Consider the following 18150-nt stretch of genomic DNA (forward strand, 5'->3'; position numbering starts at 1 on the left):
TAGTTAACTGGTCGTCTCTTATAAATACTGCCATGCTTCACAATAATTTGCATATATTTAACTACCCTCCTCCATTTGCTTATTTTAGTTTAAGTTTTAAAAATTTTGTCTGTCTACCTGTCATCCATCTATAAATCTATCCATTTATTTTGGGCAGAGGTTGGTATGGCAGTAGAGATTCTTAAAATTAAGTATTATACACTCTGTAGTTGAGGAACAATGAATTGATTACCATTTACTCTGTACTTTGGGAAAAAATTATTAATTGTTATTCAATCTAGATTTAGAGAGTAAGACAAAAGTTGAACTGATTTGGAGTAATCAAGTAATTTTAAATATACCATATTTTTTTATTATCAAAGTGATATGCCTATTTTAGAAATTTTTAAAATGACAATCCTTATTTTTAAAATTATTCATAATTGTACTACCCAGAGAGGATAGTATTACCACTTCAGTACTGAACTTTCTCACTTGAAGAAGGTTTTTAATTCTACATTTTATTTTTATATTATATGTAGAATGATAGAAAAATTCCTGGGAGAAACTATGAAATAGTGAACTATTATTGATTAGATATTTGAAGTGACAACTTTGTATTATTTTTCTTTTTTTGTTATGAAATATAATATATATCAAATATTTATAGGACACTATACAGAAAGTACTTTAATATATATTAATGAGATAAAACCATTTTTTGTACAAATTAATTTCAAAAAATTTATGAATATGCCAATTATGATGTGTTTGTGTTGGTTATTAACTTATATTATTTTGGTTTCCTATAAGGTTGCAATTTGAATGCAAAAATGTCTATTTCCAAAGCAAGTTATAAAGATGTATAATTATATTTAAATGCATCTTATAACTTATGATAGAAAATTATGAATTCAGGAGAAACAGCTAGAAATTAGAAGTGTTAAATGGAGTGTAAAACAACCGTGAAAACCAACTTCAGAGGTTCATAAACGAAAGATGTCATATACAGTAAAGCAAAGTATTCTATAAGGTTTTTAGCTTAATAAATTGCTGCTTTTTAAGTTGGATATTTTGTTGCTGTTCAAAATTGCATTACAAGATGTCAGTTTCCTATGACTATATGGAGTATATGGCTAGGTTAGAAAGTAAAATTAAAGTAAAAATAAAGTAAATTTAAAGCAAAGCCTCTCTCCCTTTACCCCTATTTGCCTTTTTCCGAATTACGATGAGATATATAGTTGATCCCATTTTGGTTTATGTGTGTCCTGATCTCTTAGATCTTTTCTGTTTAGCTTTCTGGGCCAAATTGTGGATAATTTCTTTAAAACCTTTTTTCAGTTTAATTCTCTTTTCAGCTGGGTTTATCCATAAAAGAGTTAGTGACTGGCACAGTGTAGGTCCCTACATATTTATTTTGTTAAATGAATATATTCGTGCATTTTTGCTGTTTAATGAGGGGCCTGAACGTATTCAGTTAACATTGGTTGAATTGAGTGCATACATGAAGGAGTTGTTGAACGGGTGAAATATAGCACTGGAGGTACAATGAATAAATTTTTATAAGTGAAAATGTGTTTATTTGATGTTTATTTCTCTTAAATCATACTTTCCTTAAGATATTGCCTGTGCCCACGTAAAATCTGGGAAACTGCACCCCATCAATCAGTAATACAGGCTTGTCATTAATAAGCCCTGGGCGTGAGAAAGTGAAAGATGCTATGATAGAGACATGGAATTTGCTAGGATATTACTAAACATTAAGAAGCAACGTGTGGAATTTTAGAAATATATGCATGTAACCATGAATGTGACACAGACTTTAATGTCTGAGCCTCTTATTTGTTCTACAAATCTTTGTGTAAAAGAGATGTTTATCTGATGAAGAGTGGAAATCACATCTATATTTGCTACATGGAGAAATAGTTTAGAAGTGTTATTTCTCAGCTAATTCTACATGCATTATGCAGTGTTTATTTTTTTATTATTCATTTATGATAGTAACACACACATAGAGAGAGAGAGAGAGAGAGAGAGAGAGAGAGAGGCAGAGACGCAGGCAGAGGGAGAAGCAGGCTCCATTCACCGGGAGCCCAACGTCAGACTCGATCCTGGGTCTCCAGGATAGCACCCTGGGCCAAAGGCAGGCGCTAAACCGCTGCGCCACCCAGGGATCCCTGCAGGGTTTATTCTCATTTTGGTTCCAAGTGTTCAGCGTTTTCCTAAAATCATGATTAACTATGAACATTTCTTTTTGTTGTGGAACAACTACATATACTTATAAACCAAAACCTTTTTGGTTTTTGACTTTCATTTGTTATCCATAACATTTTGTTTGTTTGCTTCTTGATTTTTTTTCTCTTATGAAGTGGTGCTTAGTAACATTTCATATGCTACCTGAATCTGCACATGTTCTTAGAATTATCTGCTGCAATCCTGAGTTTCTCTCTCTACTGTTTTTTCATTACTTCCCTGTAGATATTACTATATATATATTCTCCTCATATATAAAAAGGAGAACAAACGGTAGTGACCTTGACAGGATTATTGACAAAATTTTATGAAATATACATGCAAATTGTTTAGAACAGTGGCTGTTACGTAGTAAAAGCTCAATGAGGCATAAATGCTAGTTATTATTATTTTAAATTATTATCAGGATGTCACTGTTGGTTGTTGAAAAGGAATATAAAATAGAAGAGAACTGGCAGTGAAAATTTTTCCGTAATGTCAGTGAGCTGTAATTGTTGCCTTACCCCCTCACATATTTCCCAAATGCTGTGGGGCTCTAACTTTTAGCACCACTCAGGGTGGACAGGCAGTCGGGATACCCAAGTGTTTGAAGTCTTTTAAGTACCTTCCTGTAGAACTGTGTTATTCAGTATTCTGTTTTTATGTTATTTTTGGAAGTTTTCTCCTTTGTCTGAAACTTATACTGAATAAGAAAAGTCAGGTCAGAAAAAATCTAAATGCTGGCTATGTGCTTCCTTGCCTTTACTACCTCATAATTTTTTGGGAGCCTTGGCTCATCCAGATATTTTTGTGTTTGTCTTTTGCCTATTTTAAATCTAGTGTTATAATTTAGAACATTTAGTTATTTCTCTTAAGAGTTAATTTTTATAAGTTTATAAGTTATTTACAGGTCGTTTCCTGTTTAGAAAATATAGGGAGAAATTATGTATACCTAAATAGGCATATGTATATGGAAAAGTGTGTAAAAGGAAGAGTCTTCCCCTGTCACTTTTATTTTTCCCTCGGGTGGTTTTATTAGGACTGTCCTTTATGTCCATGAGAGTTTGGAGAGTAATGTTACAATTTCATTGGAATATTATCTAATGTTTTCTATTTTTCTCAACATTGAGAATAATATTTTATTTAATACAATATTCTTTTAAAAATATGTTATGTTATTTATTATCCACTTTGGGAAATTTTGTCATTGCTTACCATTCTCTCCTTTGACCCTCTTCAACTTTACTTGTGCCCATAAATCTCATGACAGAAATTTGGATATAATGTAATTGGAGATTGGCTCCTATGCTCTCTAACTGGCTCATCATGCCATTTTACTGACCTTGCAGTAATGACATCCTATATTTTGGGGAAATGAATTTGATACTTCACTAAAACATTTTGGTGGTATTTTAATATTTTTGGTTTAATACTTTAAAAACGTGTATCATGATTTTGGCTTTCATATTTTTGGTTAAAATTAATTGTAGATAAACAGTATAGATACTAAGAATAAATTCTGTTATCTTGTAGTTGGTCCTAACTCTGAAAAAGAAAATGCACCAGAAGGTCCTACTCAGAAAGGTCTTCGTGAAGCCAGGGAAAAAATCCAATGTAAAACAAAGGTAAAAGATAATACAAAGGTATGACTTTTTTTGTTCTTGTTTCCATCTCAGATTTTCAGATCCATGAATTCTTATGGCATTTTACTGGAAGAGTTATTTAGAGGTTATATATTCCAAGATCCTTGGTTTATAGGTAAAATTGGAGGTCCTCAAATGTTGCTAATATGAGGGATATATGCTTATTGGTGGTAGAGACAACTCAGTGAATCAGTCTGTCACCTACTGCAACCTAATCCCAGGCATCTGTGCTCACCTACTCAGTTTTCTGCTTACTCTATCCAAAAGAAGTAACTCCCACATCATCCCTTATTTCTTTTCTCATAGTATAACTTTAAACTTTTCTTAGTTTTCCTTAAAACTAGAATGTAAGAATTATATCCCATTTAAGACTTGCCTTATATCTGAGTACCTTTGCTTTGCAATCAGGCTGATGATTAAAAACTTCTGTAATGATTAAAGAAAAATGGTATTAAAATGCCTGGTGAGAGATTTTAAAAACCATATAAGAAAGAAAGGAAGAAAGAAAAAAAGAAAAGAAAAGAAAAAAGAAAGAAAAGAGAAATAAAGAAAAACACATAAACCTGTAAGGGGTTTAATTTCTTTTTATGAAAATTGCATGAAAGTCTAGCTGAGGTAATAAATTTTCTTGCAGAGTACATAGTTGTTAACTTTGAGTTCTAAAATATCTGACATTTATTTATAAACAAAAAGAATTATAATACTGTTAGCAGTAGTAATTTTATATAAGAACAATAGATTTTTATGAATTAAAATAGTGTAATAATTCTTTTATTTAGCTAATCCTATAAATAAAGTTTTTTTCCTCAAAGGTATGCACTGGAATCCAGTATTATATATAATATTGAGTAAATTACAGACTAAACAATTTTAGGTTATGCTTAGACTCTGGTAATCACTTTGTAATATTCAGATTAGTATTTTACTGTTTCAGATTAGTATTTTACTGATATTTGGGGTAGATCTTTTCTCGTCAGCCTGCCTTTAGCTTCTCTATGACAGCAACCTCCGATCAGGATGGATCTTCCCTTTTTGCCACCATAAAGCTTTCCCTCTTCTCTACCTGCTTTTGAGTCTTCACCAAATGCAAGCAATGGTGGTGGATGACACTCTTGCTGTCAATAAGTAGTTCATGTTCTCATTGGGAACTGAGGTTATTAGTTGAGGGAACATATAAAGCACCTCAAATAAAGAAAAAAAATAAGAATTAAGGATTTTCAGTTTGATGCTGTGATTGTTATCAGGAACATTTTCATCTTCTAGTGGCATAGGTGTTCTCTTTAATGTAGTAAGTCATACTGAGGAATGATTTGTTGATTAATTCACTAAGTGCTTATGGCGTGTAAGACTCCACATTAGTAATGGAAGGTTGGCTCTTTGTGTGGCAAAAAGCTACTAAAATATAGGACAAATTAGATATTTATGCATAGTATATTCTTTTTCAGTGCATTAAAATATTTATCATAATACTTACAACATGATAGAAAAATTGGGGCCTACGAAAGTGCTGAAGTCCAGAACAAAGTGAATTCCTCCCCCTTTCACCAAATAATCATTTTTACTAATATTTCTCTTTTAATTGTTTTCCCTACAAGTTTGTACCCTTTGACCAATATCTCCCCAATGTCCCCACCCTCCAGCTTCTGGTAGCCACCATTCTACTCTTCATGTCTATGAGTTTTTGCGTTTTTAGATTCACATATATAAATGATATCATACAGTATTTGTTTTTCTCTGACTTGTTTCATTCAGCATAATATTCTCAAGGCCTATCTGTGTTGTTACAAATGGCAGAATGTCCTTCTCATAGCTGAATTTTAATCCATTGTGTGTGTATGTATATGTATATATATAGCTAATCTAGTGTGTGTGTGTGTGTGTGTGTGTGTACACATCACATCTTGTTCATTCATCCATTGACAGATTCTTGTTTCTATATCTTGGCTATTATGAATAATGCTGTGATTAACAGGGAGTACAGATATCTTTTGGAGATCATCTTTTCATTTACTTTTGATATATATTCAGAAATAGAATTTCTAGAGCATATAGTAGTGCTATTTTTATTTTTTTTTAGTAATTCTCATACTATTTTCCATAGTGGTTGTCTCATAGTCTTCTTGATGAGAGCCATTGTAACAGGTGTGAGATGATATTGCACATTGGTTTTGATCTCCATTTTCCTGATGATTAATGATGTTAAGAATCTCTTCATGTACCTGTTGACTATTTATTTGTATGTGTTCTTTGGAAAAATATGTATTTCATTCCTTTTCCCATATTTTAATTGGATTTTTTGGTTACTAAGCTGTGTGAGTAATTATATAGTTAGATACTTATCCCTTATCAGATATGTGGCTTGCAAATATTTCCTTCTATTCCATAGATTGCCTTTTCATTTTGTTGATTGTTACTGGTATTGTGCAGAGGCTTTTTTTGGATTGGATGTAGTATCACTTGATTTTTGCTTTTGTTTCTTGTGCTTTTGCTGTCATATCCAAAAAATCAGTAACAAGACCAATGTCAAGAAATTTTTCTTATATTTTCTCTAGGAGTTTTATGGTTTCAGGTCTGATGTTTAATTGGTGTTGAGTTGGCTTTTGTGAATGGTGTAAGATGGGTGTAAAATTTCATTTTTCTGTATATGGTTATCTAGTTTTTTTTAAAGAGTTTATTTATTCATAGAGACACACACACAGAGAGGCAGAGACACAGGCAGAGACACAGGCAGAGGGAGAAGCAGGCCCCTCACAGGAAGCCTGACATGGGACTCGATCCCAGGTCTCCAGGATCACACCCCAGGCTGCAGGCAGCCCTAAACCACTGCGCCATCGGGGCTGCCCTGGTTATCTAGTTTTCTTAAAACTATTTATTGTCCTTTCCCCATTGAATATTCTTGGCTCCCTTGTCAAATGCTAGTTGTGTATATGGGAGTTTCTTTCTGCATTCTCTACTCCATTCTTTTGGTCTATGTCTGTTTTTATATCATTACTATATTATTTTAATTACTGTTGCTTTGTAGTATAGTTTGAAATAAGTGTGGTACTTCCTCCAGATTTGTTCTCTTTTCTTGTAATTGCCGTGGCTCTTTGGGATGTTTTTCAGTTTCATACAAATTTTAGGATTTTCTATTTCTGTGAGAACTGCTTTTGGAATTTTGATAGAGGTTACATTAAATCTATAGATAGCTTTGAGCAGAACGGACATTTTGATAATATTAATTATATTCAGTACATAGGCACAGAATATCTGTTTGTGTCTTCTTCAGTTTCTTTCATCAGTGTCTTACAGCTTTCTTTTTACAGATCTTTCACTTCTTTGGTAAACTTATTCCTAAGTATTTTAGTATTTGATGCTATTGTGAATGGGATTACATTCTTTATTTCTTTTTCAGGGATTTTAATGTTTGTAGAAACTCACCAATTTTTTAAAAAGATTTTATTTATTCATGAGGGACACAGGCAGAGATAGAGGAAGAGGGAGAAGCAGGCTCCCTGTGGGACTCCATCACAGGACCCTGGGATCACAACCTGAGCCAAAGGGTAGACGTTTGACTACTGAGAGACTCAGGTGTCCCCAAACATACCAATTTTTATATTTTGATTTATTTTCTGAAACTTTACTGAACTTGTTGATTATTTTCAACAGTTTCTTGGTTGAGTATTTAGTATTTTTATATATGAGATCATATCATCTGCAAAGAAGGTAATTTTATTTTCCTTTTTTATTTGAATGCTTTTAATTTCCCATTTATTTTTTGCCCATGGGACAATGTCATCTTTTCAATATGAAAAAAGGAGCAAGTACGACATAAAAACAGAAAGTTGAATAGTATGATACCAAGGGCAAGAAGGAAAAGGCAAAAGCAAAAGGAAAAGAAGCAATGTTGCCAAAAGACAGAGAGTCTCCTGTCCCCTCTCCTTTGAGAAATGACTTAAATATTTAGATAGTGGTACACACTTTCCATATATATACAGCAGGGTTGGTATTTTGAGGGGAGTAAGAAAAATTCAGGATGGGGAAGGCCTTTCTAGAGGCTAGTCTCTTCCTACTCTTGCCCAGTCTTCTTTGATCAGTGAAGGAAATAATCTATTTGGATGCTTTTTATATCTTTATCTTGCTTGATTGTTCCAGCTAGAACTGTTGAATAAGAGTGGTGCAAATGGGCACCTTTGCCTTCTTCCTTATCTCAGAAGAAAAGCTTTCAAGCTTTCACAGTTTAGTATGATGTTAGATGTTGGTTTCTTCCACATGGCCTTTACTGTCTTGAGGTATATCCCTTTTCTACTCAGTTTATTAATGTTTTTTTTTTATGAAAGGATGTGGAGGTTAGATGCTTTTCTTGCATCTTTTAAGATGATCATATGATTTTTTTAATCTTTCATTCTACTTATATGGTATCATATTTGTTGATCATATTGTTGAACTGTCTTTGTATCCTGGGGATAAATCCCACTTGATCATGGTATATGATTCTTTAAGTGTATTGTTGAATTCAGTTTGCTAGTATTTTATTTGAGATATTTGCATCTTTCTTCATCAAGGATATTGGTGTCTAGTTTTTGAAGTATTCTGTCCTAGTTTTGGTAGAAGGGTAATGTCTGGCCTCATAAGATAAGTTTAGAAGTATACCATCCTCTTCAGTTTTTTGGAAGAGTTTGAGAAGCATTGGCATTACTTTTTCTTTAAATGTTTGATAGAATTCATCATTGAAACCATCTGGTCCTGACCTTTTCTGTTAGGAGGTTTTTGATTACTGATTCAAAAATCCCCATTTGTTATTTGTCTGTTCAGATTTTCCATTTCCATATGATTCGGTCTTGGTAGGTTGTATATTTATTGGGATTTATCCATTTCTTCTAGGTTATCCAATTTTTTGGAGTGTAATTATGCATTGCAGTCTCTTATGATCCTGTGTATTTCTGTGCTCAGTTTAATATCACCTCTTTCATTTCTTATTTTTTTGAGTTTTTGCCTTAGTTGAGCTAAGGGTTTGCCAATTTTATCTTTTCAAAAAAACCCACTGTTAATTTTCATCTTTTTTGTTGTTTTTATGGTCTGTATTTCATTTATTTTTTTTCTTTGATCCTACTAATTTCTTCCTTCTGCTAATTTTGGGCTTGATTTTTCCTCTTTCTTCTAGTTCTTTGAGGTATAAAGTTAGCTTGATAACTTGAGATCATTCTTTTTTCTTAATAAGTGTATTTGCCACTATAAACTGCTTTTACAGCATCCCATAGTTTTTTGTGTGTTGTTTCCATTTTCATTTTTTTGAAGAATTTTTTTTATTTCACTTTTTTAAAAGATTTTTTTTGGGGGGGAGAGAGCACACACACATGAATTGGGTCATATAGAGAGGGTGAAGCAGACTCCCCAGAGAGAGAGCCTGACCTGGGCCTTGGTTCTAGGATCCTGGGATCATGATCTGAGCTGAAGTCAGATGCTTAACTGACTGAGTCACCCAGGTGCTTCTGTTTCACTTTTGATTTCTTCTTCAACCCATTGGGTTGTTCAGAAGAGCATTTAGTCTGTTTTTGGCTCAGGTCATGATCCCAGAGTCCTGGGATCAAGCCCCACATCTGACTCCCTGGTTAGTGGGGAGTCTGCTTCTGCCATTGCCCCTCCCCTCCACTCATGCACTCTCTCTGGCTTGCTTTCTCTCTCTCTCTCCCTCTCAAATAAATAAATAAAATCTTTAATAAAAAAATGTGATTCAAGTCTGATGTTTTCTTGTTGATTTTCTGTCTGGATGATCTATCCATTGAAGAAAGTGAAATATTGAAGCCTCTTATTGTGGTCTACTTATCCCTTAAAATCTGTTGATTTTTTGCTTAATATGTTTTAGTGCTTTGATGCTCTATGTATACATATTTGCAATTGTTCTATCTTCTTGATGAACTGATCTTTTTAGCACTGTATAATGGCCATCTCTGTCTCTTGATACTATTTTTGGCTTAAATTCTATTTTGTCGGGCAGCCCCGGTGGCGCAGCGGTTTGGCCCCGCCTGCAGCCTGAGGTGTGGTCCTGGAGACCCGGGATCGAGTCCCACGTCGGGCTCCCTGCATGGAGCCTGCTTCTCCCTGTGTCTCCCTGCCTCTCTCTCTCTCTGTGTCTATGAATAAATAAATAAAATCTTTTAAAAAATTTCTATTTTGTCTGATATCATTATATCCTTGCTTTCTTTTGGGTTCCACTTACATATAATATCTTTTTCCATCCCTTTACTCTGAGCCTATGGGTATCCTTAAAGCTGAGGTGAGCCTCTGGGTCTTGTTTCTTTATCCATTGACTCACTATATATCTTTGGATTGAAGTATTCAGTCAATTTACATTTGGAGCAATTATTGATATATAAGGACTTACTAATGTCTCCCAACTAATTGCTTTTTGGCTATTTTGTAATTTTATTGTTCCTTTTTCCTTTCTTGCTGGCTACCTTTGTGAATTGGTGATTTTCTATGATGGCATTCTCTGATTGCTTTATCTTTATCTCTTGTGAATCTACTGTAAGTTTTTGCTTTGTGGTTACCATGAGGCTTACATAAAAATGCAATAGGTATAATAGTCTATTTTATGTTGATAGTGACTTAACTTTGATTACAGAAAAAACCTTTACCCTTTTACCTCCCACCCCTTTATATTTTAATGACACAGTTTACATCTTTTTATTATGTATTTGTTAAGAAATTATAGTAGCTATAGTTATTTTTTTAAAAAATTTTTATTTATTTATGATAGTCACAGAGAGAGAGAGAGAGAGGCAGAGACACAGGCGGAGGAAGAAGCAGGCTCCATGCACCGGGAGCCCGATGTGGGATTCGATCCCGGGTCTCCAGGATCGCGCCCTGGGCCAAAGGCAGGCGCCAAAACGCTGCGCCACCCAGGGATCCCACTATAGTTATTTTTAATGCTCTTTTCCTTTCACTTTTATAATACAGTTAACTGGTTACCATATCATCATATTACAGAATTAGAGTTTTCTAAATCTGACTTATATTTGTCTTTAGCAGTGTGTTATGTATTTTGACAAGTTTTTATGTTCCTAATTAGTGTCTTTTTATTTCTGCTTGAAGAACTCCTTTCAGAATTTATTAGCCACAGTTAGTGGTGATGAACTCCCTTAGCTTTTATTTGTTTGCTAAAGTATTCTCATTTCTGAAAGGTAGCTGGATAGAATGTTTTTGGCTGGCAGTTTGTTTTTTGCAGAACTTTTACTGTATGATTCCACTTTCAATTCTATAAGATTTCTGCTAAGAAATCCGCTTATAGCCTAAAGAGGTGCCTTTGTAGTTGTAATATTATTTCCTTTTGCTACTTTTAGGATTCTTTGTCTTTGATTTTTGGCAGTTTCATTATAATGTATCTTAGAGAAGACTATTTTGAATTGAAATAATGAGGTAATCTATTAGCTTCGTGAACTTGAATGGGCACGTTTCTCCCCAGGGTTGGAAAGTTCTTAGCTGTTATTTCTTTAAATAAACTTTCTGGCCCCTTCTCCCACTCTTTTTCTGGAACTCCAATAATTCTAATATTGGTTCTTTTAATGGCATTCCGTAGGTCATGTGTACTTTCTTCACTCTTGTTCATTCTTTTCTCTTTGTTCTTCTCTTACTGGGTTATTTAAATATTCCTATCTTTTAACTCATCTATTCTTTCTTCTGTTTGGTGTATTCTGATGTTGATGTTCTCTATTGAATTTTTCATTTCATTCATTGAATTCTTCACTCCAGAATTTCTGTTTGGTACTTTTCTGTTTCTTACTGTGTTAAATTTCATTTCTGTTTATGTGTTCATTCTAACTTTTGTTGAATTTTCTCTGTTTCTCGAGCTCATTGAATTTCCTCAGAATAGCTATTTTGTATTCTTTATTGGGCAAATTGCAGATCTCAGTATCTTTGGATTTGTTTACTGGAAGAGTCTAGTGCTCTTTTGGTGATTTCATGTTTTCTTCATTCTTTGTGTTCCTTGAAGTTTTGCATTACTGTTTTCACATTTGAAATAGCAGTCACTTCCTTCAGTCTTCACTAGTTGCATTCAGGTTGCAGATGCGTTTTAGTGTATTTCAAAGAAGTAAGCCTTTGGAATACAATCATAAAATCAACTTTATTTATGTAACCTGAAGTTCTTTAAACTACTTAGTGGAGGTGATTCCTCCCTTCTCTCTGGGTGAAAATTTAGTGCAGTCTTCATGGACATTCTTAATTTTATGTTGACTTTAGATTGCAAAATATAGCCTCACATCAGTAATTAAAGCCTCAGTAATTAAAGTTATGTAGCCTTGTGTAATATCAAAGCTCCACATATTATATGAATTAAGTCTCTCATTTTCCAGCTGGGACCTTCTTTGGTCTAGATACTTTCAGAGCAGGAGAGGCAGTGGTAGTAGTGGTATGTGGTCCTTTCTATTTCTTTTCCATTTCTTCCAATTTGTTAATTGGCATGGTTGAAATTGGAAGAGGGAGGGACTGTAAAGGAATAGAAAAGTTATCATTTGACTCAGGCCACCCTATGATGGTTTAGGGTTCTTTGTATCTGGAAGATATGGAAATCTGTTGCTCTCCTGGGCACTATCATGAGTTCTTCCAACTCCTCTAAGGAACTTCCTTTCCAGTGCTTCCCTTTAGGCCAGCTTCCATATCTATACCCCTAGTGGTACACTTTATAGTTTCTTTCTACTTGGGTCTCTTTTCCCTGCCAGGCTACCCTTACATATTTTTAAAAACCAATTTTAGGATGATATTCCTACTAGTGTCACATTATGGTCACTGGGTTTCATTCTTATATTATCCATTGTTATGAGGGGTTTGCATTATTTCCCCTTAGTAAGCTCTTTACCTTGCTGTTGTGGACTGCACATTTGGCACGGATTTGTTGTACTTTCCAGCTGCAAAGAACAAACATTCAGCTCCCAACAGGCCCTGCTAGTGGCCCTTGCACTGGGTTTGCAACTATGATATTCTTGCCCTTTGCCCCTCTTGGAGGAGGGGTAGGACACACATGAGGGATTTCCCTAAAGAAATCCTTCTCACTCTCCATCCTCTTAACCCTCCTCTATTTTTAAAGTGTGTAAAAGGTTGAAAAGAGTCAACTGATTTTAGTTAAATCTTTTAAAATTTTTGCAGATGGCCTAATACTTCCATTAGACTATAGAAAATATTGTATCTTGGTGCTTTAGCGAAACTTTTAATTTAATATTCTAATCATTCTTTTCTGTATATCTTTTAGGTATTTTAATTATTTAAAAGTTGTCCAATTTCAGCTGAACATAGCTTGATGAAGCTTTTATTTATTTGTGTCTGTTTTTCCTGTCTCATTATAACACAGAGAACCTTATAGTTTTAAGACTGGTGTTCTTCTTTAGCTCTCAGATTTTTTTTCTGTTCTTTTCTTTCTTTTCTTTCTTTCTTTTCTTTCTTTCTTTTCTTTCTTCTTTTCCTTCTTTCTTTCTTTCTTCTTTCTTTCTTTCTTTCTTTCTTTCTTTCTTTCTTCCTTTTTAACATATTGAATCCATAGTTTCTTTTTGCTTTTTATGAAATTCCTAATAGATAAATTTAGACTTATAGTCAATATTTCATAAACCTTAACTTTTTTGCCATATTTTCCATCTCTTTGTATATTTTGCATTCTGATACGTCTTCTTTTTTAAAGATTTTATTTATTTATTTGAGAGGAGAGAGCGAGAGAGAGAGTGCACACAGGGGGAAGGACAGGGACTGAGGGAGATGTGGACTCCCTGCCCAATGCAGGGCTGGATCCCAGGACCCTGTGATCATGACCTGAGCTGAAGGCTGACACTTAACCAACTGAACCACACAGGTGCCCCTCATACTGATATATCTTCTAAACTTTACCTTCTCAACTGCTTAGGAATTGGTTTATCTGATTTATTACCATCAATCCACTGAATTTGTTATTTTGATAATTCTGTTCTCCACTTCCAGGATTATTTCCTGATCTTAGGGGAAAGGCTCCCTGTGTTTCCCCATTGAGAATGATATTTGCTGTGGGCTTTTCATAGATGGCTTTTAAGATACTGAGGAATGTTCCCTGTATCCCTACACTCTGAATAGTTTTGATCAGGAATGGATGCTGTATTTTGTCAAATGCTTTCTCTGCATCTATTGAGAGGATCATATGGTTCTTGTTTTTTCTCTTGTTGGTATGATCTATCCTGTGGATTGCTTTACGAGTGTTGAACCAGCCTTGCATCCCAGGGATAAATCCCACTTGGTCATGGTGAACAATCTTCTTAATGTACTGTTGTATCCTATTGGCTAGTATCTGGTTGAGAATCTTGATATCATGAACATGACAGGGATGTCCACTCTCACCACTGCTATTCAACATAGTACTAGAAACCCTAGCCTCAGCAGTCAGACAACAAAAAGAAGTAAAAGGTATTCAAATTGGCAAAGAAGTCAAACTCTCCCTCTGTAGATGACGTGATGCTATATGTAGAAAACCCAAAAGACCTCACCCCAAGATTGCTAGAACTCATACAGCAATTGGACAGTGTGGCAGGATACAAAATCAATGCCCAGAAATCAGTGGCATTTCTATACACTAACAATGAAACTGAAGAAAGAGAAATAAAGAAGTCAGTCCCATTTACAATTGCACCCCAAATCACCTAAGATACCTAGGAATAAACCTAACCAAAGAGGTAAAGGATCTATACCCTAAAAACTACAGAACACTTCTGAAAGAAATTGAGGAAGACACAAAGAGATGGAAAAATATTCCATGCTCATGGATTGGAAGAATAACTATTATGAAAATGTCAATGCTACCCAGGGCAATTTACACGTTCCATGCCATCCCTATCAAAATACCACAGACTTTCTTCAGAGAGTTGGAACAAATCATCCTAAGACTTTTTTGGAATCAGAGAAGATGCCGAATAGCCAGGGGAGTATTGAAAAAGAAAACCAGAGCTGGGGGCATCACAATGCCAGATTTCAGGTTGTACTACAAAGCTGTGAACATCAAGACAGTGTGGTACTGGCACAAAAACAGATACATAGATCAATGGAACAGAATAGAGAGCCCAGAAATGGGTCCTCAACTCTATGGTCAACTAATATTCGACAAAGCAGGAAAGACTATCCACTGGAAAAAGGACAGTATCTCCAATAAATGGTGTTGGGAAAACTGGACAGCCATGTGCAGAAGAATGAAACTAGACCATTCTCTTACACCAGACACAAAGATAAACTCAAAATGGATGAGAGATCTAAATGTGAGACCAAAATCCATCAAAATCCTAGAGAAGAACACAGGCAAGACCCTTTTTGAATTTGGCCACAGCAACTTCTTGCAAGATACATATAGGAAAGCAAGGGAAACAAAAGCAAAAATGAACTATTGGGGCTTCATCAAGATCAAAAGCTTCTGCACAGCAAAAGAAACAGTCAACAAAACTAAAAGACAACCTACGAAATGGGAGAAGATATTTGCAAATGACCTATCAGATAAAGGGCTAGTATCCAAGATCTATAAAGAACTTATGAAACTCAACAGCAGAGAAATAAACTATCCAATCATAAAATGGGCAAAAGACATGAACAGAAATTTCACCAAAGAAGACATAGACATGGCCAACATGCACATGAGAAAATTCTCTGCATCACTTGCCATCAGGGAGATGCAAATCAAAACCACAATGAAATACCACCTCACACCAGTGAGAATGGGGAAAATTAACAAGGCAGGAAACAGCAAATGTTGGAGAGGATGTGGAGAAAGGGGAACCCTCTTGCAGTGTTGGTGGGAATGTGAACTGGTGCAGCCACTCTGGAAAACTGTGTGGAGGTTCCTCAAAGAGTTAAAAATAGACCTGCCCTACGACCCAGCAATTGCACTGCTGGGGATTTACCCCAAAGATACAGATGCAGTGAAACGCCGGGACACCTGCACCCCGATGTTTCTAGCAGCAATGTCCACAATAGCCAAACTGTGGAAGGAGCCTCGGTGTCCATCTAAAGATGATGGATAAAGAAGATGTGGTCTATGTATACAATGGAATATTCCTCAGCCATTAGAAACGGCAAATACCCACCATTTGCTTTGACGTGGATGGAACTGGAGGGTATTATGCTGAGTGAAGTAAGTCAATTGGAGAAGGACAAACACTATATTGTCTCATTCAGGGAATATAAAAAATAGTGAAAGGGAATAAAGGGGAAAGGAGAGAAAATGAGTGGGAAATATCAGAGAGGGTTACTGAACATGAGAGACTCCTAACTCTGGGAAACGAACAAGGGGTAGTGGAAGGGAGGTGGGCGGGGGTTTGGGGTGTTAGGGTAACGGGCACTAAGGGGGGCACTGGGTGTTATGCTATGTGTTGGCAAATTGAACTCCAATAAAAATATACCAAAAAAATAAAAGGGAGGTGATGAATTTGTATACTTTATATAATTAAAATATTTTCTTGTGGCACTGATTTCTATCATTACCACAGGATTGTTTTGCTTGTGGTTTACTCTCTCGGCAGAGTTCACAAAGTCTAGGGCTTCCACTTCACCCTTACTACCATAGTAATATTTACTTTGTAAATCAGGGAGCCAATGAATAGATTTTACTAATTGACTAATACGTTTAGTCCAGGTATACAATTAGAAACCAGGTATACAATTAGAAACCAGTCCATAAGCCTACTGGTATTACTGTGAAACAAACTTGGTTCAAAACGCCATTTATCAGGAGGCTCTCATTAGCCCCTAGTTTAACTATTGGATGTGTTTTTGTGTCCCCAGGAAAGGGCATCCATTCAAAGCTAATGTCTATCTCTAAAAGGTCTGAGGTAAAAGACTTTCCCTTGTAAATGACTGCTGTACCTTTGGGGAAGGTTTAAAGGAAGATTTATAGTCAGATTTTGGTTTTCTTGAATGAATCCTGTATGATATAATGAAAACATTTTTTTTTTCAGTGAAAACGAATCACTAATCACTGTATAATGCAAGAGGGGAGGGAGGGGCAAAATGGATGAAGAAGAATGGGAGATACAGGCTTCCAGTTACATAATGAATAAGTCATAGGAATAAGAGGTAAAGTATAGGGAATATAATCAATGGTATTAGTGTTGTATGGTGACAGATAATAGCTACACTTGTGGAGAGTATAGTATAACGAATTTCTTGAATCACTACATTGTGTATATTGTGTGCTAAATACACTCAAATAAAAAAATAATTTTTTTTTTAAAATTTAAGATTTTAAAAGTCAAAATGGAGGGGCACCTGGGTGGCTGAGTCCATTAAGTGTCTGACTATTGATTTCAGCTCAGGTCATTATCTCGGGATCCTAGGATCGCACCCTGCATCAGTCTCCCCCACTCAACAGGGAGTCTATTCAAGGATTCTCTCTCTCTCTCTCTCTTGCTCTCTCTTCAATAAATAAATCTTAAAAAACTCAAAATGTAAGAGGTCCCATATAATAAGTCTACTACCATATGACTGTTTCTTCATGGTAAAGCACCATAACAAGGTTCTATGTTGAATTCTGCTCTTGGCAAGCTGGACATTCAGCATTGAGAGGTAGCTGGATCAACTTCGCTTAGGGGAAGTCCCTGTTACTAAGCTTATGTATAGTTTCCATTCTCGATATGATAGCTTCTTGGTCCAAAGCGGCTGAGAGTCCAAGGAAAAAGGACAGCATTCATAGGTTAAGGCATATTTTCCACATGATTATTGAAAATCTCATCCGTAGTGGATGTCTTTTAATGAGTATACCCATTGTACACAAATTCTCGCATACTTTCCCATTTTTAAGAGGTCCAACCACTAACCATTTCTCTAGAACTTATATCAGATTTTCCAATCTAATTCTTTCTACAAATCCCTAACCAATAAACCAAACTGATAGCCACTATTGATAAATAAATAGAGATTCATTCCCCCATAGCCCATTTCTCCTTCCAGCTAATGACTGGATGACCAGATATACTGTCCAAATTTCTGTTCATAGGAAGGTTTCCCATTCACCATTGTCTTTCAGAATCTCCCTTGGCAGAACTATATTCAATGACTGTCCACTGGTACAGTCACTGAATATAGCATGCTGTGTAAGCCCATCTAGAAACCAGGCTAATTTTTTTCTTTCTCTGTTATCTGATCATGATGAAGGCCATAGATACTGTAGGATATGTGGCTTAAAATACGAATAGAAGTTTGGAATTCTAAGCTCCTTCCTCATGCATTTTACTTGTGCTTTTCTGCTTTTCTTTTCAAGCACAATTTCAATTAGAATTATTCCTTTTTAAGATGAATTGCTTCTTGCGTGCCCAGAATCATGGCT

The 18150-nt window shown here is 35.3% G+C and overlaps 1 protein-coding gene across 4 annotated transcripts in view; it reads left to right on the forward strand.

Moving 5' to 3' along the window:
* SPAG16 (sperm associated antigen 16) overlaps positions 1–18150 on the forward strand; it is a 938011-nt gene that overhangs the window by 60559 nt on the left and 859302 nt on the right. For 3 of the 4 annotated variants that reach the window (XM_041737393.1, XM_041737392.1, XM_041737389.1), the window contains one exon: positions 3745–3854. In XM_041737393.1, coding sequence (XP_041593327.1) covers positions 3745–3854 — 110 coding nt within the window. The remainder of the gene's footprint in view (positions 1–3744; positions 3855–18150) is intronic. The other variant, XM_041737390.1, reaches the window with a different exon arrangement.

This window comes from Vulpes lagopus, chromosome 22, assembly GCF_018345385.1.
Source record: "Vulpes lagopus strain Blue_001 chromosome 22, ASM1834538v1, whole genome shotgun sequence".
In the NCBI taxonomy this organism is placed as follows: domain Eukaryota; kingdom Metazoa; phylum Chordata; class Mammalia; order Carnivora; family Canidae; genus Vulpes; species Vulpes lagopus.